This window comes from Bos taurus, chromosome 15 (assembly GCF_002263795.3).
Source record: "Bos taurus isolate L1 Dominette 01449 registration number 42190680 breed Hereford chromosome 15, ARS-UCD2.0, whole genome shotgun sequence".
Classification (NCBI taxonomy): Eukaryota; Metazoa; Chordata; class Mammalia; order Artiodactyla; family Bovidae; genus Bos; species Bos taurus.
The window spans coordinates 255152-279652 of NC_037342.1; the positions used below are offsets into that span (position 1 = coordinate 255152).

General features: G+C 36.7%; 1 protein-coding gene and 1 pseudogene across 1 annotated transcript; both read right to left on the reverse strand.

Moving 5' to 3' along the window:
- OR5M8P (olfactory receptor family 5 subfamily M member 8, pseudogene) lies at nt 6634-7555 on the reverse strand (annotated as a pseudogene).
- On the reverse strand, nt 22590-23546 carry OR5M5 (olfactory receptor family 5 subfamily M member 5). The gene has a single exon (NM_001390666.1). It carries the CDS (start codon nt 23544-23546, stop codon nt 22590-22592), a length of 957 nt encoding a protein of 318 aa, NP_001377595.1.
- Nucleotides 23547-24501: the final 955 nt, after the last annotated feature.

The following is a 24501-nucleotide window of genomic DNA, read 5'->3' on the forward strand; positions in this document are numbered from 1 at the left end:
ATTACTTTAAGTGTAGAAATCAAATTGCCAGCATTCACTGAATCACAGAGAAAGCAAAAATGTTCTAAAAAATTAAAAAAAAAATCTACTTCTGCTTCACTGATTACACTAAAACCTTTGACTGTGTGGATCACAACAAACTGTAGAGAAACTTAAAGAGATGGGAGTACCAGACCACCTTAGCTGTCTTCTGAGAAACTTGTATGTTGGTCAAGAAGCAACAGTTAAAACTGGACATGGAATAACAGACTGGTTCAAAATTGGGAAAGGAGTATGTCAAGGCTATATGTTGTCAACCTGTTCATTTAACATATGCAGAATACATCATAAAAAATGCTGAGCTGAATGAATAAAAAGCTGGAATCAAGATTGCTAGAAGAACTATCAACAACCTCAGATATGCAGATAATACCTCTCTAATGTCAGAAAGTGAAGAGGAACTAAAGAGGATTAGGGTGAAAGAAGAGATTGAAAAAGCTGGCTTGAAACTCATTATTCAAAACTCTAAGATCAGTCCCATTGTTCATGCGTGTTCACTTACTTCAGTCATGTCCTATGCTTTGTGACCCCATGGACTGTAACATGCCAGACTTCTCTGTCTATGGGGATTCTCCTGGCAAGAATACTGGAGTAGATTGCCATGCCCTTCTCCAAGAGATCTTCCTTACCCAGGGATCAAACCAGAATATTTTGTATCCTTTATGTCTCCTGAATTTCTAGGCAGGTACTTTACTACTAGTGCTACATGGGATGTCCTATCACTTCATGGCCAATAGAAGGGGAAAAATTGGAAGCAGTGACAGATTATATTTTCTTGGGCTCCAAAATCACTGTGGATGGTGACTGAAACCATGAACTTAAAAGAGGCTTTCTCCTTGGAAAGAAAGTTATGGCAAATCTAGATAGCATATTAAAAAGCAGAGACATAACTTGGCTGACAGAGGGTGGTTTTTTTCTGTTGTTGTTGTTTGTTTGTTTTTTTAGTAGCCATGTATGGATGTGAGAATTGGACCGTAAAGAAGGCTGAGCACTCAAGAACTGATACTTTCAAATTGTGGTGCTGGAGAAGACTCTTGAGAGTCTTTTGGACTGCAATGAGATCAAATCAGTCAATCCTAGAGGAAATCAACCCTGAATATTCACTGAGAGGACTGTTGCTAAAGCTGAAACTCCAACTGGCCACTCATCACCAACTCATCACCAGCTTAACAGACATGAATTTGAGCAAACTCCAGGAGATAGTGAAAGACAAGGAAGCCTGGTCTGCTGCTATCCATGGGGGTCACAAAGAGTCAGACATGACTGAGTGGCTGAACAGCAACAGCATAGTATCCATTTAGGTACATGACTGTACCTAAACTTATGTATTCTTCTTATTTTTGAAAAATGTCTAGAGTGCTTCCTGACGTGGCTATTACAAAATGCATTCTTGCTCCTGTCTCTATATGAATATATCCGTGCACTTCTGCTTGATAAAATTTTGGATAGAATTGCTGATTTACAGATGAGGTATATAGTCTGCTTAAACTGGCAAATAGTTTCACAAACTGGTTATATTAATTACATTCCCATTAGCACTATTTAAGTAGTTTTGTTTCATGGTCTCACCAATATTAATATTACAAGGTGTTTATCAAATTTTTTTGTATGCTAGGTTTGTGTGTAGGTACAAATATTTTATAGTTCTAATTTTCATTTCTCTAATTTCCATTGAAATTGAAGATATGTCACATATTACTCAGTTTTTTGAATATATCTTTGTTGAGAACATTTCCATGATTTGCTTTTCTTTTTTTCATTCATTTCCATGAATTAATTGGGTAATATTCTAACATTCTATAATGAATTAGACTTAAATCACATTAATATTTCCAGCTCTGTCACTTAATACCTGTAATTTGTGGCAGTTGTTTAATGGTTCTTTGTTTCAGGTTCTCCCAAGTACAAATCTGAGACAGTAACATCACCTGTCTCAGTTGTTTCAATGGCCATTGACATAATATCTGTAAATATCTGGGGGAAAAGATCTGTAAAATATGTGCTGATTATTGTTTGGCATATAAGCAACACTATACATGGATTGTCTATTAATCTGCCTTCTAATGTTTTTGCAAACTATACTCTATGTTTGGTCTTTCACTAGTATCACTTGTTATTCTAACATCCACACTAAGCTTAATAAATTCTGAAGTCATCCAATGTTTTTTTCTTTGGCTTTAAAAATGCAGAATAAAAACCATTTTAGCTACCATTTCTTCCTCTCTCTTTATAATTTGTTTCTTTTCAGTAAGTTAGTTCTGTCTTTTGAACTACCCAAATTTATACTGTTGTTCCATATGATCTGTATTTATGTATATTTAGTCACAAGTTTGTTCTCATTGATGGATTTTATTTTCTTTGTGTTAAGTGTTAATCTCTCAGTCATGTCTGACTCTTTGTGACCCTATGGACTGTAGCTTGCCAGGCTCTTCTGTCCATGGAATTCTCCAGGAAAGAATACTGGAGTGGGTTGCCATTTTTTCTCCAGGGGATTTTCCCAACCCAAGGATTGAACCTGGGTCTCCTACATTATAAGCAGATTCTTTACCTTCTGAGTTACCAGGGAAGCTCTTGTTTTCCTTGTACTCCATCCTAATTGAAAAGTTTCTTCACAAGTTCTAGTTGTCCACTTTATTCTTTATAGTCCCATGGCTTTAGTGTTAACCTTTATTTCTTTCAAATATTAAATGTATAATTTGCGTAATATAAATTCAATATCTGAAGTTAACAGTATCCTTCCTTTTTTTTTTTTTTCTATTTTTCTGGAAATTTGCATGAACAAGGACTTTATCTATGGAAGTTCCTTCATGTGTGAGTGGTTGATAGTTCATTTCTGTATTTATGGTTTTCCAGTCCCACAAAGCTTATTTTAAAGTAGGAACACCTTAAATTCACTTTAAATGAATTTGACAGCTCATTAAAACACTGTAAATCTAAACCCAAAATGACAAAAAAAATTGATGTATTATTTTTTGGATTTTCAGTAAAAATTATTTTTAACTTGTCCATTCATCAAAACCTAAGTAAATTACTTTGATTTTGTTGTTACTGCTGTTATTGTTGACTCTATACCTCTGTTGAAGTTATAGGCCTACAACAATCTTAATTTCATGAGAGACATCTATTCTAGCTCCTTGCTTTTTGTGAACCTTATCACTGGCCTCTCATATTCCATTAAATAATTATACTTAAAGACCGAGTTACCTTTAGATGATCTATTGGTCTCAGCATGTATAAAACACAAGTCTACATGATTGGCAGAGGTGGTGCTGGACTGGACTATCTCTCATCACTTTGAGATTTGAATTGCAGTATCTTTGTCTCTAAACAGGAAAAATAATTTCAGTTCCACGGGGTTTCCATTGAAAATAAGTATTTTCTACTCTTAATATTCTGTGAAATAAAGTGAGATAAGGTAAAGGACTGTGTGGTTTGCAAATTGGTATTCAAATGTGAAGTATTACTATTATTATATTATATATAGTATAACATGGAATTATTCTATATTATTATAGCTGTGTTTTAAGCAATATGGGTTGACATAGTAGTTTTAGACACATGTATTATCAAGAAAGCTGAGCACTGAAGAATTTATGCTTTTGAACTGTGGTGTTGGAGAAGATGCTTGAGAGTCCCTTGGACTACAAGGGATCAAACTAATCAATCCTAAGAAAATCAGTCCTTAATATTCATTGGAAGGACTGATGTTGAAGCTGAAACTCCAATACTTTGGCCACCTAATGAGAAGAACTGTCTCACTGGAAAAGACCTTGATTCTGGGAAGACTGAAGACAGGAGGGGAAGGGGATGACAGAGGATAAGACGGTTGGATGCCATTACTGACTCCATGGACATGAGTTGTTTGTGCAAGCTCCTGGAGTTGGTGATTGACAGGGAAGCCCGTGCTGAGGTCCATGGAGTTGCAAAGAGTCGGACATGACTGAGCGAGTGAACTGAACTGATTATCAAGGCATTTTTTATCTCTTTATGTGTTTGTGTTAGTTGCTCAGTTGTGTCCAACTCCTTGTGATCCCATAGACTGTACCTCACCAGGGTCCTCTGTCTGTGAAATTCTCCAGGCAAAATACTGGAGTGGGTTTCCATTTTATTATCCAGGGCTCCTGTAGGAGAAAATAGAATTGGCTGTTTCAAGTCCAAGGGAACTATGTATATCTATGTATATTTCTTTACATAGACCTTTAGGTAGCACTGAATTTGACCAATTAATCTTGCCCCCCACCCCCTCAACAAAATTCTCAAGGTTAAAAAAAAAAAAAGCCAGAGGTAGATCCTGGGACAAAAGTGTGATTTGCTGAGGACCATGTCTCTTGTGCTTCAGGCTAAAGAGAGTGCTGATGGAAGCAGGGTATGGAACTGAGCTGACGGGTAAGTATAAAGGAGTGAGACATACTGCTGACTGAATGATTTCGTGGAGGCTCAAAAAAGGTCACAGCAAGATAAACTGCAATGGCTCATTGATTATTTCAAAAAACACATTCTAGCCCTCCACTTTTCCTCAAAGGTGGAAAATAAATCTCACCTGTGAGGGTACCCTCTGAACACCAGGAAGATAGAAATCATCCTTATCACCAGAGTTAGAGAAGTCAAGTTAAGAAAACTGTAAACCAACTGCGACTTTTTCATTAGATCACAACCCCAAGCACAAGTCCCTTTATTTCGTAAAATCTTCACAAATAATTGTCTTTGTCTGGAACTGACACATAAACAACTTCGTTTTGTCACTTTGGGTGTTTCTTTCTATGAGACTTCTGTACATATGAGTTTTTTTTTGTTTTTTTCTCCTCTTTATGTATCTGTGTAAACTTATTTATAGACCAGTCAAAAGAACTCAAACAAGGTAAGGAGGAATGTTTCCCCTCTTTGAAAGTTCAAGTGTTTGTTTTCAGTGGTAAGGAAGGCATGCTTATTTAGTAAGTTCAGTTCAGTTGAGTCACTCAGTCATGTTCAACTCTTTGCGACCCCATGAATCACAGCATGCCAGGCCTCCCTGTCCATTACCAACTCCCAGAGCTCACTCAAACTCATGTCCATCGAGTCGGTGATGCCATCCAGCCATCTCATCCTCTATCGTCCCCTTATCCTCCTGCTCCCAATCGCACCTAGTATCAGAGTCTTTCTCAATGAGTCAACACTTCTCATGAGGTGGCCAAAGTACTGGAGTTTCAGCTTTAGCATCAGTCCTTCCAATGAACACCCAGGACTGATCTCCTTTAGAATGGACTGGTTGGATCTCCTTGCAGTCCAAGGGACTCTCAAGAGTCTTCTCCAACACCACAGTTCAAAAGCATCAATTCTTTGGCACTCAGCTTTCTTCACAGTCCAACTCTCACATCCATACATGACCACTGGAAAAACCATAGCCTTGACTAGTCGGACCTTTGTTGGCAAAGTAATGTCTCTGCTTTTCAATATGCTATCTAGGTTGGTCATAACTTTCCTTCCAAGGAGTGTCTTTAATTTCATGGCTGCAACCACCATCTGCAGGTCAGATGTTCTGGTATTCCTATCTCTTTCAGAATTTTCCACAGTTTATTGTGATCCACACAGTCAAAGGCTTTGGCATAGTCAATAAAGCAGAAATAGATGTTTTGTTTTGTTTTGTTTTGTTTTGTTTGTTTTTTTCTGGAACTCTCTTGCTTTTTGCATGATCCAACAGATGTTGGCAATTTGATCTCTGGTTCCTCTGCCTTTTCTAAAACCAGCTTGAACATCTGGAAGTTCACAGTTCATGTACTGCTGAAGCCAGGCTTGCAGAATTTTGAGCATTACTTTCTAGCGTGTGAGATGAATGCAATTGTGTGATAGCTTGAGCATTCTTTGGCACTGCCTTTCTTTGGGATTGGAATTAAAACTGACCTTTTCCAGTGCTGTGGCCACTGCTGGGTTTTCCAAATTTGCTGGCATATTGAGTGCAGCACTTTCGCAGCATCATCTTTCAGGATTTGGAATAGCTCAACTGAAATTCCATCACCTCCACTAGCTTTGTTCATAGTGATACTTCCTAAGGCCCACTTGACTTCACATTCCAGGATGATAGTCATCCTGGGGCTCTAGGTGAGTGATCACACCATCGTGATTATCTTGGTCGTGAAGATCTTTTTTGTACAGTTCTTCTGTGTATTCTTTCCGCCTCTTCTTAATATCTTCTGCTTCTGTTAGGTCCATACCATACAATTTTTTGAAAGTTATCAGCTACATTTTTTGACAAATCACCCCATTAAGAGATAGTCTAAAACAATGACCAATTCCTTCCCCCCCCCCAAAAAAAAAACAGTATTCCAGCATTAATATTTTTTATTCTCCAAGATATAAATTAGCTTTTTGGCTGACATTGATTCCTCAATGTATAAGTTCTTAATTTTGGGTCTGGGCAAGCAAAGTCTTCTCAGAGAACTCAAAATTTCTGTCTATTGACATGGAATGTCAAATACACTTTAGTAAGATTTTCTCCATGTAAATTTCCCCCATCTCCTTAAGGAAAGGATATATATTTGGACACATTACTGAACTAAGCAATAGGAGGAAGTTATTGTCTATAGAAAATAAAAATTCTTAAAAGCAGTAACATTGGATTTATTTATTAATAAAAAGCAGTTTCCTGATGAACAATTCTTTGATAAAAGCTTCTTTCACATCCTTGCTCCTCAGACTGTAGATCACGGGATTCAACATGAGGATCACTGTGGTACAAAACACAGCCATCATTTTCCCCTGCTGCACAGAGTCTTCTGAAGGGGGTCTAAGGTACATGAAGAAAAGAGTTGTATAGCAGACAGTGACAGCTCTCAGATGGAGCCACAGGTGGAGAAGCTTTGCACCTGCCTTCTGTCAAATGAATCCTCAATGTGGCAAGAAAAATGTAGATGTAAGAAATGAGGATGATGAAGAAAGAACAAGTGAAGTTAAAACCAGCCACAGCAAACATGGACAACTCTTTATTATAGGTGTTGGAACAAGCCAGCTTAATCAGTGGTGGGTCAGCACAGTAGAAGTGATTAATTTCATTGCGACCACAAAAGGCTAGGTTGTAGGTCCACATGGTTTCCATAAGGCCAGTGAGAGATCCATATACATAAGACACCATGATGAGGGACGTGCACACACTTTTAGACGTTCTGCTGCCATGAAGCAGGGGGTTGCAAATGTCCATGTACTGATCAAAGGCCATGACAGCCAGGATGTAGATCCCTACATGGACCAAGGCAATAAAAAAGCAGCACTGAACCATGCAAGCGGTATAAGAAATGGTTTTCCGCTCTGATAAGAAAATTCCCAACATCTCTGGAGTCACATTGGAAGAGAAACACAGATCCACGAAGGATAAGTGGCTCAGGAAAAAGTACATGGGGGTGTGGAGGCAGGCATTGACCCTGATGAGGACAATTATGCCAAGATTTCCTGCCACTGTGACCATATATAAGGTGAAAAACAGCACGAAGAAGATAATCTGCAATTCCTGGGTACCAGATAGTCCAAGGAGAATTAACTCAGTCATTAATGTGAAGTTCTTCTCATAATTTCCTCCATGAGATATTGACTTTTACATTTATATTAGATTACAATAAAGTGGAAAAATTGATATTACTATGTCACTAATGGCTTTTTCACCAATTTCTTTTCTTTCTCTTTCTTTTTTATTACTGTTTTTCAACTCTTGTTCATTCTCAGTAAGCACAATCTCAACATGGCAATGAAATCTTATGTTATTCAAAGCATCTCTTTCATTTTTGACATGCCTCCCCCCCTTTTTTTATTTCCTTATTTTTCATTTCCCTTCTAATTGTGCTTCTCGTACTTTTTTCTTTATCTACTCTCTCCTTTTCTTTCTCTGCCTTGACCTCTTTGTTTGAAAAATATGCTTTATGGGCATCAGTTCAGTTCAGTTGCTCAGTCGTGTCCAAATCTTTGCGACTCCATGAATCGCAGCACGCCAGGCCTCCCTGTCCATCACCAACTCCCAGAGTTCACTCAGACTCATGTCCATCGATTCAGTGATGCCATCCAGCCATCTCATCCTCTACCATCCCCTTCTCCTCCTGCCCCCAATCCCTCCCAGCATCAGAATCTTTTCCAATGAGTCAACTCTTCGCATGAGGTGGCCGAAGTACTGGAGTTTCAGCTTTAGCATAATTCCCTCCAAAGAAATCCCAGGGCTGATCTCCTTCAGAATGGACTGGTTGGATCTCCTTGCAGTCTAAGGGACCCTCAAGACTCTTCTCCAACACCAGAGTTGAAAAGCATCAATTCTTCAGCGCTCAGCTTTCTTCACAGTCAACTCTCACATCCATACATGACCACTGGATAAACCATAGTCTTGACTAGACAGAACTTTGTTGGCAAAGTAATGTCTCTGCTTTTCAATATGCTATCTAAGTTGGTCATAACTTTTCTTCCAAGGTGTAAGCGTATTTTAATTTCATGGCTGCAGTCACCATCTGCAGTAATTTTTCAGCCCCCCAAAATAAAATCTGACACTGTTTCCCCATCTATTTCCCATGAAGTGATGGGACCATGCCACGATCTTCTTTTTCTGAATTTTGAGCTTTAAACCAACTTTTTCACTCTCTTCTTTCATTTTCATCAAGAGGCTTTTTAGTTCCTCTTCACTTTCTGCCATAAGGGTGGTGTCATCTGCATATTTGAGGTTATTGATATTTATCCCAGCAATCCTGATTCCAGCTTGTGCTTCTTCCAGCCCAGAGTTTCTCATGATGCACTCTGCATAGAAGTTAAATAAGCAGGGTGACAATATACAGCCTTGATGTACTCCTTTTCCTATTCGGAACCAGTCTGTTGTTCCATGTCCAGTTCTAACTGTTGCTTCCTGACCTGCATATAGGTTTCTCAAGAAGCAGGTCAGGTGGTCTGGTATTCCCATCTCTTGAAGAATTTTCCACAGTTTATTGTGATCCACATAGTCAAAGGCTTTGGCATAGTCAATAAAGCAGAAATAGATGTTTTTCTGGAACTCTCTTGCTTTTTTGATGATCCAGCAGATGTTGGCAATTTGATTTCTGGTTCCTCTGCCTTTTCTAAAACCAGCTTGAACATCTGGAAGTTCATGGTTCACGTATTGCTGAAGCCTGGCTTGGCAGAATTTTGAGCATTACTTTACTAGCATCTGAGATGAGTGCAATTGTGTAGTAGTTTGAGCATTCTTTGGTATTGCCTTTCTTTGAGATTGGAATGAAAACTGATCTTTTCCAGTCCTGTGGCATAGTCATCCTCAAATATTACAGTCAGGTTTGTTTATATCTAATTATATAAACATGTGAGAAAGAGATTAGAAAGAGAAAAGAGTATGATATCAAAGAACAATATTTTCCCAAATGACCTAATTCATTTTGGATAATTTTCACCTAATCAATTCCTTACTGGAGAATACAAAATAATTAAATTGGGCAAGTTTTATGCTTTGCAACTTTTTCAGACTCAATAGAATAAGGATTTTTTAGGTGAATAACTCAAATTTTCCTTCACTTTTTCAAACATAAATACATAATTATATTCTGGCAGTTGACAAGGTTTTAAATTCTCCATCCATTAATCTTCCATTAGGTTATTTTATAGAGAATTTCCCACTGTATGGAGTTGGCAGTGATAAAAATCTTCAGTTCCTGGTCTCACTTCTGGTTTCAGTGTGAAATCTGAGGGCCAAGATTCTTTGTTCAAAGAGGAATATGCAGAAATCAAACTCTCATCCCTGGATATCTTACATGAGTCACTGATTTAAGGTGGTCACCGTAATGCAGTATACATTTCCATTAAATAGATTGCAGTGTGCTTTAAAGGCCAGACTGATCCTGCAAAGGAAGACTGACTCTATGAAGTCTGAGCTGACAGGTCTCCAGACTCCTTGGGTTTTTTCTTTATGCCTGGCTTTCTGGCTACACATTGATTGCAACACTACATGTGTTTCCAAAACAGTTTATTTTTGCTTGAGAAAGCTAGAGTTGACTTCTGTTTTGGCAAGAAATAAAAATAAATAAATAAATACTCAAACTAATAATAACTAAAATATGTGTTTGCTTTTCTATGTAGACTTCATCTATATTCACTAAATGTCTGCACTTTTATGTTCATTGACATTTATTTTTTTCCATATAGTTATTTATAAATCATAGGTCTAATTTTGGTATCATACATGATTGCACAAATAAGAAAGTTTTGATAGTTATAAATACTTGTAGAATAAAGAAATCTACCTATGGGGGAAGAGCTGTCTTAAGAAAGAATATCAATGGCTCTTCTGAGGAATGATTAAGGCACAATTTATGTCATTTGTAGGTTGATACCGTTTTCCTAAGAGATTGCACAAACAAATGAGGGTGAAATAATTACTTTTTAAGATAATTATTTTTCAATACATGAGTTCTCTGGAGAAATAACAGTTGGGCAAAATGCAGATTTACCATGCGACCCAACCTTCAGTCTCAATATTTTTTTCTTACATGGGGAAGTCTACACCATAGTATTGATGTCTACCATGGATGCTCATACTACATTATATTTGCCATAATAGCTTAATGCAATCTCTTCCACACCATTATTGTAACTTTGTGTCACAATGTGTTACCACCTTACTTAGTCTTATGGGTTGAATTGTGTTCCTTTAAATGGCAATACACTCCAGTATTCTTGCCTTGAGAATCCTATGGATAGAGGAGTCCATGTGGCCACAAAGAGTCAGACATGACTGAGTGATTAATACACACACACACATAATCCATATCAGACTTCCCTTGTGGCTGAGGTGGTAAAGAATCCGCCTGCAGTGTGGGAGACCTGGGTTCAACTCCTGGGTTGGCAAGATCCCCTGGAAAAGGTAAAGGCTACCCACTCCAGTATTCTAGCCTGTAGAATTCCATGGACTGTATAGTCCATTGAATGGACTGAGCGACTTTCATTTCACTTCATAATCCATATATCAAAATCTCTGCTTTCAGTACTTCAGAATATGAATTAATTTGGAGATAGTGCCTTTAAAGAGGAAATTAAAGTGTAATAAGTTTGTATGAGTTGGTTTAAACCAAAGATGACTGCTGTTTTTATTATTTAAAAAAAAAAAAAAAAGGAGATCAGTACACAAACTCACAGAGGATAGAGTACTTACAGACACAGGGAAATTACAGCCATCTACAAGGCAGAGAGAGGCTTCAGAATGAAACCAACTCTACTGACACTTTGATCTTGAATTCGTAGCCTCCAAACTGGGAGGAAATCCATCTCTCTGGTTTAAGCCAACCAGTGTGTGGTACTTGGTTATGGCAGTCCTATAAAATCAACATGCTCTGTGTTCTACAGACAAATAAAATGCGTTGATATTGGATTGCAGCTTTTTTTTTTCCTTTGAAGACTAGTATCATTTTTATATATTTTTACTATTTATAGTGAAGGTTAACACACACATACAAAATGTGCACAACACAAACATGTACAGCTTAATGAATTTTTAACACAGTAAACAAACTTATAAAAGACCCAAGTTCTAAAGCAAGGAGAAGATTAACACTACTTCAGATCCACGTCTCACCTCCTTTCTCAGTTACTGTCCCTCAAGTCAGCTGCATCTTCACTTTTATTGGGCTTCCCCGGTCATTCAGATGGTAAAGAATCTGCCTGCAATGTGGGAGACCCGGGTTCAATCCCTAAGTCAGAAGATCCCCTGGAGAAGGAACTGGCAACCCACTCCAGCATTCTTGCCTGGAGGATTCACGGACAGAAGAGTCTGGCTGGCTACAGTCCAGAAAGTCGGACATGATTGAAGAGACTTAGCATGCACAAATACAAATAACCAATTCATATGTGTTTTTTTTTTAAAGTGTATCCCTAGATGAAAGCAAAAAACTACACATCTTGGTGGGGAATAAAAAAGGTCTGGGAAGGAAACTCATTTGCCAGACTAACAATGGTGGCCACTCCTGTAGTCACTGTCTACCTTGGGTAAAATAAATCATTGTTCTTCACAGAGTTCTTGTCTCTCAGAAACATAACAAATAATGGCAAAGTCTTACACCCTTCTTGTCACTACTCAGGTTTGACAGTATTTATGGTTCCTATCTATAACAAATTAATCCTACATATGTTAGCAAAGCATTTCCATCCCACCTCATGTGATCCTGTGTACTATTTCTCAATTTTCTATCCATGATTGGTGCCCCAGGCATGATCAAGTTATTCTCCTTCCATCAATTGCCTCTTATTGCCTCTTTCTTTAGAAAATGCCTTTTTCACCCATCTTCTACCTTTTTAAATTATACTCAGTTTCCAAAGCCTATCCCTATCCCGAAAATCTTAGTCAGAATTAATATTTTATTTCTCTTCACAAAACATTTTTATAAAAAAAAATTCATCAACTGTTTCCCTTATCCTAGGAAGTTGTATGGTAACTAAATGTGAATTTTATTCATAAATAAACATGGCAGTGGGTGTCTATTTAATCATTTTTAAAACCTATGTTTTCTACCTTTGACAAACTTTAATTACTTGTGTTGAGCTAAGTTAACACATGACCATTAATATATTTTTATCAGATATATTATCATATAATTTCTTTAAAAAAATCTCTATCAGTTGAGGTGTGAAATAAAAGCAAACTTTCCCTCAACATAGTCTTGCCTAGCTAAAGCAAACTTCCATTAAGGTTGTTAAATAGAGAAAGTCTTTTAGGAAAAGTCCATTTTATTATAATAGAGTTCTCAACCCAAAATCATCAAAATAAACAATAATTTAAAATATACTAAAAAAAATTAAAAAAAATAAAATATAAAATATACTGTAAGGAAAGATATCTTAAAAATTAGGGCAGAAATAAATGCAAAAGAAACAAAGGAGACCATACCAAAAATCAACAAAGCCAAAAGCTGGTTCTTTGACAGGATAAATAAAATTGACAAACCATTAGCCAGACTCATCAAGAAACAAAGGGAGAAAAATCAAATCAATAAAATTAGAAATGAAAATGGAGAGATCACGACAGACAACACAGAAATACAAAGGATCATAAGAGACTACTATCAGCAATTATATGCCAATAAAATGGACAATGTGGAAGAAATGGACAAATTTTTAGAAAAGTACTTTTCGAAACTGAACCAGGAAGAAATAGAAAATCTTAACAGACCCATCACAAGCACAGAAATTGAAACTGTAATCAGAAATCTTCCAGCAAATAAAAGCCCAGGTCCAGATGGCTTCACAGCTGAATTCTACCAAAAATTTAGAGAAGAGCTGACATCTATCATACTCAAACTCTTCCAGAAAATTGCAGAGGAAGGTAAACTTCAAAACTCATTCCACAAGGCCACCATCACCTTAATACCAAAACCTGACAAACATGCCACAAAAAAAAAAAAAAAAGAAAACTACAGGCCAATATCACTGATGAACATAGATGCAAAAATCCTTAACAAAATTCTAGCAATCAGAATCCAACAACACATTAAAAAGATCATACACCATGACCAAGTGGGTTTTATCCCAGGGATGCAAGGATTCTTCAATATCCACAAATCAATCAATGTAATACACCACATTAACAAATTGAAAAATAAAAGCCATATGATTATCTCAATAGATGCAGAGAAAGCCTTTGATAAAATTCAACACCCATTTATGATAAAAACTCTCCAGAAAGCAGGAATAGAAGGAACATACCGCAACATAATAAAAGCTATATATGACAAACCCACAGCAAACATTATCCTCAATGGTGAAAAATTGAAAGCATTTCCTCTAAAGTCAGGAACAAGGTAAGGGTGCCCACTCTAACCACTACTATTCAATATAGTTTTGGAAGTTTTGGCCACAGCAATCAGAACAGAAAAAGAAATAAAAGGAATCCAAATTGGAAAAGAAGAAGTAAAACTCACTGTTTGCAGATGACATGATCCTCTACATAGAAAACCCTAAATATTCCACCAGAAAATTACTATAACTAATCAACGAATATAGTAAAGTTGCAGGATATAAAATCAACACACAGAAATCCCTTGCATTCCTATACACTAATAATGAGAAAATAGAAAGAGAAATTAAGCAAACAATTCCATTCACCATTGCAACGAAAAGAATAAAATACTTAGGAATATATCTACCTAAAGAAACTAAAGACCTATATATAGAAAACTATAAAACACTGGTTAAAGAAATCAAAGAAGACACTAATAGATGGAGAAATATATCATGTTCATGGATTGGAAGAATCAGTATAGTGAAAATGAGTATACTACCCAAAGCAATCTATAGATTCAATGCAATCCCTATCAAGCTACCAACAGTATTCTTCACAGAGCTAGAACAAATAATTTCACAATTTGTATGGAAATACAAAAAAAACTCCAATAGCCAAAGCAATCTTGAGAAAGAAGACTGGAACTGGAGGAATCAACCTGCCTGACTTCAGGCTCTACTACAAAGCCACAGCCATCAAGACAGTATGGTACTGGCACAAAGACAGAAATATAGATCAATGGAACAAAATAGAAAGCCCAGAGATAAACCCAAGAATGTAGAGGCAAGAATATACAGTGGAGAAAAGACAATCTCTTTAAAAAGTGGTGCTGGGAAATCTGGTCAACCAGTTGTAAACGAATGAAACTAGAACACTTTCTAACACCATACACAAAAATAAACTCAAAATGGATTAAAGATCTAAACATAAGACCAGAAAATATAAAACTCTTAGAGGAGAACATAGGCAAAACACTCTCCGACATACATCACAGCAGGATCCTCTATGACCCACCTCCCAGAATATTGGAAATAAAAGCAAAAATAAACAAATGGGATCTAATTAAAATCAAAAGCTTCTGCACAACAAAAGAAACTATAAGCAAGGTAAAAAGACAGCCTTCAGAATGGGAGAAAATAATAGCAAATGAAGCAACTGACAAACAACTAATCTCAAAAATATACAAGCAACTCCTGCAGCTCAATTCCAGAAAAATAAACAACCCAATCAAAAAATGGGCCAAAGAACTAAATAGACATTTCTCCAAAGAAGACATACAGGTGGCTAACAAATACATGAAAAGATGCTCGACATCAATCATTATCAGAGAAATGCAAATCAAAACCACAATGTGGTACCATTTCACGCCAGTCAGAATGGCTGCAATCCAAAAGTCTACAAGCAATAAATGCTGGAGAGGGTGTGGAGAAAAGGGAACCCTCTCACACTATTGGTGGGAATGCAAACTAGTACAGCCACTATGGAGAACAGTGTGGAGATTCCTTAGAAAACTGGAAATAGAACTGCCATACGACCCAGCAATCCCACTGCTGGGCATACACACCAAGGAAACAAGAATTGAAAAAGACACGTGTACCCCAATGTTCATCGCAGCACTGTTTATAATAGCCAGAACATGTAAGCAACCTAGATGTCCATCAGCAGATGAATGGATAAGAAAGCTGTGGTACATATACACAATGGAGTATTACTCAGCCATTAAAAAGAATACATTTGAATCAGTTCCAATGAGGTGGATGAAACTGGAGCCTATTATACAGAGTGAAGTAAGTCAGAAAGAAAAACACCAATACAATATACTAACGCATATATATGGAATTTAGAAAGATGGTAATGACAACTCTGTATGTGAGACAGCAAAAAAGACACAGATGTATAGAACAGTCTTTTGGACTCTGTGGGAGAGGGAGGGGCATATGATTTGGGGGAATGGCATTAAAACATGTATAATATCATATAAGAAACAAATCACCAGTCCAGGTTGGATGAGGGATACAGGAAGCTTGGGCCTCGTGCACTGGGATGACCCAGAGGGATGGTATGGGGAGGGAGGTGGGAGGGGGGTGCAGGATGGGGAACACGTGTACACCTGTGGCATGTTGATGTATGGCAAAACCAATACAATATTGTAAAGTAAAAAAAAATAATTAATTAAAAATAATAAAAAATAAACAATCATATTAATAGCAAAAAAATAAAAAATAAATAAAATATACTGTAATTTCCAAATCAATGACTAATTTTACATGCATTCTGATTTTCTAAGTTCAATAATGAGTGTCATATTATTTCTTTAAAACTCAGAAAATTTTTTTCAACAATTAATTTTCAATTGAACATCTACTTGTAGAATGTGAGATGAGTTTTATTTTATTTACTTATTTTTTGATGGTGATTTTTAAAGTAAGGAATCAAGGATTCAGAACCAAGGATTTTAAGTAAGTCACTGAAATAAATATTACTTGGCTCTAGATTGAATATTCTTAAAACACATAATATTTATTCTATTATTCAAATAAAACAAAAAATCATGTTTACAATATCCCATAGTAAAAGATAATCAAATATGACCCGTTCAAATTTTTCAGGTAGTGATTCTTCATCCTTATGGATAAAGAGTAATATGTAGTAATTCAAATGTGGTATTCCTTATATCCTTACTTTCTATATGTTTGGCAGCTCAAATGAAGAATCACAAACATGTAGGAGAGACACTACTTCAATTTTGCTTTGCATTCTTCCAAGGAAGTACCGTATTCATAAGAGGATTACAAAGCAGGGATATTTTTCTGGCTTGCAAAGATTAAAAAGATGAAAAATTCATTGGTAAAAATGTAAAGTTTTGAGATTACCATATACTCTTAATCATATTTTGGAGTTCCAATATGATCTATGATAAATAACAATTTCATTTGATCTTAGTAGTTACAAAGTGGCAAGACACCATAATGTTGCTCCATATCACCAGCTCTGCAGAAAACAACTGTGATGTAGTATACAAATCTATGCAAAACCTCATGTATAGGCAATGGTAGCCACAAGTGTACATTTTGGACTTAACGACATGAAGAGTACATGAAACTACATGAAAAGTAGGTAACCATATGGATGTAATGATCATAGAGAGCAGCAGGAATGAAATCTTGAGTTATCAGGAATGTAATCATATTATACTCTTCAAATAAGTTGGACAAGAAAATGACTTTTTTAAACAAAATATTAACCAGAATGTGTGAGATTGGCAGATTGGCAAAGTGGCAGTACGAGGGTGTGAATCTTAAAGTTAGGTCTAAGTTTTCAACAAGAAAGAGAATACAGGGAAATAGTAATAAGATGAAGAAGACAAGTTGCAAAGCTGAACAACTGGTCAGTTTCAGGAGGCTAAAATCCTTCTTCTTGTCTGATTTATTCTGAACATTTCCAGTTGAATTCTCCTGTTTAAGGAAACAAAAACAGATTTATTACACATGAATAAATTATATACATTTATGATACCATCAGTATGTTGACATGGTGTTTAATTCTCTTCACATTATAAGACTTGCAATTTCCACTTTGTAAAAGTTGTCTATACGTCTATCTATCCATCTATCTATCTTCTATCTACCACATACCTATGTTTTAGGGAATACTGACTATGTACCAGGCTAAGTAGTAGAGAAATAACTGCTTTCAAATGTTATATCTGGCCTTAAGATGTTTATTTAAAAGGATTTCTTGGTGGCTTAAATGGTAAGGAGTCTGCCTGCAATGTGGGAGACCCAGGTTTGATCCCTGGGTTAGGAAGATCCCCTGGAGAAGGAAATGGCCACCCACTCCAGTACTCTTGCCTGAAAAATTCCATGGACAGAGGAACCTGGCAGACTACAGTCCATGGGGTTGCAAAGAGTCAGACACAACTGAGCGATTTCACTTTTCAATTTTTTTTAAGGTGTTTATAGTATCATGGGAAACATTGGTTTAAATTAAATAACCAAATCTATAAGGGTATTATATCTAAACAGTACTAAATGTAATAATGGAAAAATAACACTATGAGGAGTAAGAGTCTCAAACAACTGAGTAATTTTCTATTTAATAATAAAATGAGTTAATTTTATTGAGTGAAAAATATGTAACAGGTACTGTGCTAAATATTTTAGGTAATAATCCATTTCCTCTACAGAGCTTCCCTATGAGAAAGCACCATATATTAATCTCACAGATGAGAAAACTGGGGCAGGGAGAGGTTGAGTAATCTGCTCAGTGAATCTGATTCCAGAATTCATGCTTTTAACTCTTACTTTAGTTGACAAATGATGGAGGCAGGATCTGATTATAAATCTTACTTTATTAAACATGTTGAATTTATTATAGATAATAACATAGGACGTCTTCTCATGGTGGATTATATAATTCAGTGTCCAGGAACAGTTAAATACCTGGTCAATAGCATTATTGGAAGACAGAAAATTATAGCTTTATTCATTGTGTGGTTTTTGTCATCAACAAACTATAGTGACAAAAAGGAAGGTATAGTAAAAAAAAAAAAAAAAAAACAATAAACTTGGAAGTCAAATATATTTGAAATAGTCTTCAAAGATACCCACTCCAATATTCATACAAACATGGGGTTCCCTCATAGTTCAGTTGGTAAAGAATCTGCCTGCAATGCAAGATATCCTGGTTCAATTCCTGGGTCAGGAAGATTCGCTGGAGAAGGGCTAGGCTACCCACTCCAGTATTCTTGGGCTTCCCTTGTGGCTCAGCTGGTAAAGAATCCACCTGCAATGTGGGAGACCTGGGTTTTATCCCTGCATTGGGAAGATCCCCTGGAGAAAGGAAAGGCTACCCACTCCAGTATTCTGGCCTGGAGAATTCCATGGATACAGTCCATGGGGTCACAAAGTCTGACACAACTGAGCCACTTTCACTTTTCACTTTCTAAGTTATGTGATTTTATGTTAGTAATCTGTAGTCTCTGTATGCTCATCTCTAAAATGGGAACTATAATACTGAAATAATAGTATTGGTGATAACATTAAGTGAAACAACAGGTATTAAGTTGGCCAGAAACATTCGTTCAGGTTTTCTGCTAGATTTGACAGAAGAAGTCAAATGAACATTTCGGGCAACCCAATATTAAAACAGTGCCTGATCTTTGAAAATTATTATTTCTTTTTCTCTCCTCCATATGTATATGTGTGAGTGTGAAAGTCTAAACATTCTTCAAATATCCACTACTCCAAAGAAAACATGTATGAATAAAAATATTAGACTTATAGCATTATTGTTTCCTGAAATACTCAACTATTTGTATAAATACACTAGGACTGATTTTCACTTAAAAAAAAAAAAACACAAACAAAACTAGAGTTAGAGCTGATGATCTTTCAGATAGGTGGAAGGGAAAATGAAGCTATGTTACAACAGTTATTGCTCCTTAGGAAAGTGCATCAGATATGCAAATAATACCACTATAATGGCAGAAAGTGAAGAGGAACTAAACAGCCTCTTGATGAGGGTGAAAGAGGAGAATGAAAAAGCTGGTTTGAAACTCAACATTCAAAGAACTAAGATCATGGTATCCAGTCCCATCACTTTGTGGCAAATAGAAATTGAAAAGAAGTGACAGACTTCATATTTTTGGGATCCAAAACCACTGTGGATGGTGACTGCATCCTTGAAATTAAATGACATTTGCTCCTTGGAAGGAAAGCTGTGACCAATCTAGATAGCATATTAAAAAGCAAAGACATCACTTTGCTGATGAAGGTCCGTCTAGTCAAAGCTATGGCTTTTCCAGTTGTCATGTATGGGTGGGAGAGCTGGATCATAGAGAAGGCTGCACGTCGAAGAATTAATGCTTTTGAACTGTGACACTGGAGGAGATTCTTGAGAGTTCCTTGGACTGCAAGGAGATCCAACCAGTCAATCCTAAAGGAAATCAGTCCTGAATATTCATTGGAAGGACTGATGCTGAAGCTGAAGCTCCAAAAATTTGGCCACCTGATGCAAAGAGCAGACTCATAGGAAAAGACCCTGGGGAAGATTGAAGGCAGAAGGAGAAGAGAGTGGCAGAGGATGAGATGATTAGATAGCACAACCGACTCAATGGACATGAGACAGTGGAGAAGAGGGAAGCCTGGTATGCTGTAGTCCATGGGGTCACAAAGAGTTGGATACAACTTAGTGACTGAACAGCAAACAACAACAGGGAAAGTTCATTAAATATTCTCTATTTTCTCATGGAAGCATCAATCATCACATTGCTCAATTTGTTCAGTAACTAGGATCTGTCAGATTTAACTTTAAAAGGAAAAGGACAGTGATTTAAGGGACAATTCAAACATTTTTCAAGAGAGACTTTACATTAATAAAGTGATTGCCTTATTTTTAGGTAAAAATCCAAGGTCCTCTGTTCATGGGGTTCTCCAGGCAAAAATACTGGAGTGGGTTGCCATCTCCAGGGGATATTCCAAACCCAAGGATTGAACCCGGGTCTCCTGCATTACAGGCAGATTCTTTACCATCTGAGTTACCAGGGAAACCCAGGATGGACATGAGTCTGAGTGAACTCCGGGAGTTGGTGATGGACAGGGATGCCTGGCGTGCTGCAATTCATGGGGTCGCAAAGAGTCGGACACGACTGAGTGACTGGACTGAAATGAACTGAACTGAAGTACTTCACTACTTCAAAAAGCATTTCATGAGCACATACTTATTCTATGGCCAACACGGTGTTCAATAGAAACTAAAAAAAAAAAAAAAAAAGGTTATTTGAGGCCAGTTAGTCAATTCATGAAAGCAGTGGGTGAAATCCTCTTATATCTCAAATGTATGTGCAATAGCACATAACTATGATCACCATATTGCTAATGTCAGTTATAAACATCAGTGACAGCGTGGGTCACCTGAATTTCTGAACAGTACTGTTGGCTTAAAAATAATGCTTCCTCAGAGTCACTTGGTCCTTCCAGAAACTTTCTTATATTTGTAAAAAGGGAGGCACTTTGTTCACTTTCAAAATGGGCATTTTTTAATGCTGCAATCAGTACTGAACCTTTATTTAGTGTCAAGTCCATCTAGATTGTAAAGATAGACACATGGACCCTGGGATCACAACATTTGAAAAATAATTAAAGGGCTAGTTTTACATAACTGAATATGTTTGTATTCTTAAAAACAACAGATCTCTAGATATTTAAGTAGAATTCAACAAACTATAAATTGAATGTTACAAGTTAAAAGAATAGCTATTTGTATGTATGTTTTAACAAAATTTATAAGCAATCTGACTTTCAAAATAAAGTTATTTCGATAACAATATCTAATAATGGAAAGATAGAAATAATTGTATGGGATAGCATAGAATTAATGACTATAAAAATATTGAGCAAAAATAAGTTCTAAGGTGAAAAGGATGCTTTGAAATAAAATGAGAAAAAAAAGGTGTCAGTTGGGATAATAATATCTGTGTCATCCTTTTCCTTTGAAAGTAACATCCAACACTGATTTTGTTCAGACACTGCCTGGTCTGACATAATATTGAATGGGACTTACTGGTATATTTTGGCAGGTGCATAAAAGATGAACAAGTTTTTGTTTTGTGCAATTATAAGACTCATTTCAATTTACTCAGAATAAATGGATTCCCTCCTCTATAGCATCAGCCCTTTCCTTTTCTTTATTATAGCACTTAACACATTTTTTTGACTTGTATATTTACAGTTTCATGAAACTGTGCAACACTAGTGCTCCTTGCAGGTTCCTCGGTATATGAAGCAGTTCTTGGCTCATTGTAGATACCTGCTAAACATTCATCAACTTGGATATATAAGAATTAATTGTGACAAAGGACAATTGTGGGTAAAATTTGAACTATGGTATTGACAAAAAATATCTGCCACATTCTGAAAAAATAGATTACTAGAGAGGAGAGAAAGCATGAAAACCCTAAGAGGTCAGAATGACGTTGATAAACTCTAGAGATGATATAATTCCTCCGGAGGCAAACCCTAAATGTTTGTTTGAACCATTCTTTGTTTTAGGAATTAATATATAAAAATAAATTGTTTGGAAATTTTTGTTTTCTGTTATGGCCTAAGGAGAAAATGTCTTATTGAAAATGACTGTCACAGGTGGAGAAAAATAAATGGATGTCATTCATGGACATGAGGGTGCCATCACACATTGTCTCCCCAAGGTGACAGCAAATCTTATCAGCAGTTGTGATCATATTCTTCTAAACCATGAGATCAAAGCCCCTGCATGGTAAATGCTACAAAATTATAAAATACTATAACTTAGCTTACCATAGTGAACATGTGTTATTAACAATTTTGTATATATATGTACATATATGGCCATATCTTATATTGATTTGTGGATATAGAGAAATATCCTAGAAATATAAAAAAATGTTAGTAATGGTAAATTTGAGAAGTGAGATTGGAAGATCAGAGTGGGACAAAGAAAAGGAAATATTTTACTTTATATTCTTTTAGAGATTAAATGTTTTACTATGAGAATGTATAACTTTTTAATGTAAAATTAATGTATATATACAGATATAAACATAAAAATAAAATACCTACATATATAATGCCCAACCTTTTACACACAATACACTCCCATATCACTTGTAAAACTATAAACTGAGTCTTTAGCTTTTCTGTCATTAGCTTATAGCTTTTAGTCATGGATTTAAAATTGACATTTCTGTAATGCAGTTAAACTTGGCCTGGTTCTCATAAATATAACTTATTTAATATATAAAGAAAAAGACACTGCAATTTTATTTCAAAAGTACCTTTCTTCTAATCAATTTCCAAAAAGCTTGTTTCACATCCTTGTTCCTCAAACTATAAATGAAGGGGTTCAACATAGGGCTTACAAAAGTGTAGAAAACAGCAATGATTTTGGACTGCTCCACTGACTGGTCTGTGGGAGGTCTAAGGTACATACAGAACAGGGTCCCATAAAACACAGTCACTGCCACCAGATGGGACACACAGGTGGAAAAAGCTTTGTGCCTGCCTTCAGCAGAGCGCATCCTCAGGACGGCAGTGAGAATGAAGATGTAGGAGATGAGGATTATGAGAAGAGAACTGGAAAGGTTAAATCCTGCCACCACAAACATGGATGTCTCCTTAATGTAAGTGTCAGAGCAGGAGAGTCGAATGAGGGGTGGGTCAGCGCAATAGAAGTGATTAATGACATTGGAGCCACAGAAGGTCAAGCGGTATGTCCACATGGTTTCCATCAGGCCACTAAGGAGCCCGTAGATATATGGACCAGCAATCAGGCGAATGCAGACCCACTTGGACATCTTGCTGCTATAAATCAAAGGATTACAGATGGCCATATACCTATCATAAGCCATTACAGCTAACATGTAATATTCAGTAATCACCATGGCAATGAAAAAATAGCACTGGATTAAACAAGCAGTGTAGGAAATGGTTTTTTTCTCTGATAAGAAGTTCAACAACATCTTGGGAGTCACATTAGTGGAATACCACAAATCCAAGCAGGACAAACTGGCAAGAAAAAAGTACATAGGGGTGTGGAGGCATGAATCTATCCTGATCAATAACAACATCCCAAGGTTCCCTCCCACAGTGATCAGATAGATCCCCAGGAACAGCACAAAGAGGATGGGCTGAAGATCTGGGCGATCTGTTAATCCCAACAGAACAAATTCAGTCACCAAGGTGGAATTTCCTCTGCCCATTTTCTTAGGTGCCAGCATTGTTCACTTCAGTCAGTCAATCAGTTCAGTTGCTCAGTTGTGTCTGACTCTTTGCGAGTTCACTTAGGTAAATTAAAATTATTCACTTAGATAAATAAAGTAGCCCATTAAAGTAGAAATAAAAAAAAAAAAAGAGTAAATTGGTTGAAAGCAAGGGCCTGAATTGTTTTCCTGCAAATAAAGTACGTGAACTTAAAAAAAAAAAAAAAGAAGTGAATGAGAAGTCCATCATACATTTCTTCTCTCTTTCTTGTATTCCCTTTCTCTATTTTCTTTGACCCTGTTACCCTCACACATAGCTATTACCAGACATAGTCTAAGACTGAAGGAGGTAAGACTTTTAATAAGGTCATAATCCCTAATAGCTAGGTATACAATGTGCAGATGATTCCCAAGCAGAATGGCTCTTGTGTCTCCACCTTATTTTGAAATGAGGGAAAGTGAAAGTGAAGTCACTCAGTCATGTCCGACTCTTTGTGACCCCATGGACTGTAACTATCAGGCTCCTCTGTCCATGGGATTTTCCAGGCGAGAGTACTCGAGTGGGTTGCCATTTCCTTCTCCAGGGGATCTTCCCAACCCAGGGGTTGAACCTGGGTCTCCTGCATTGCAAGCAGATGCTTTACCATCTGAGCCACCAGGGCAGTCTCATTGGAATGAGGGAAATATAACCCAAAGTTTAGCTTAAAATGGCTTCAACCACCAACTGTTACTTACAGATTGCTACAAAACTGTAGATTCATCATTGGTCCCAGGGACGATTCTGGACAAAATGGTGAACATGTTTGGAAACACTTTTGCAGTCTTTAATAGTATGTGCATATTTATTTGTTTATTAGTCATGTCACATGCAGGATCTTAGTCACCTGAACAGGGATCAGGGACCTGGCCTGTGCCCCCTGCAGTGGAAGTAGAGTCTTAACCACTGGACCACCATGGAAGCTTCCCAGTATGT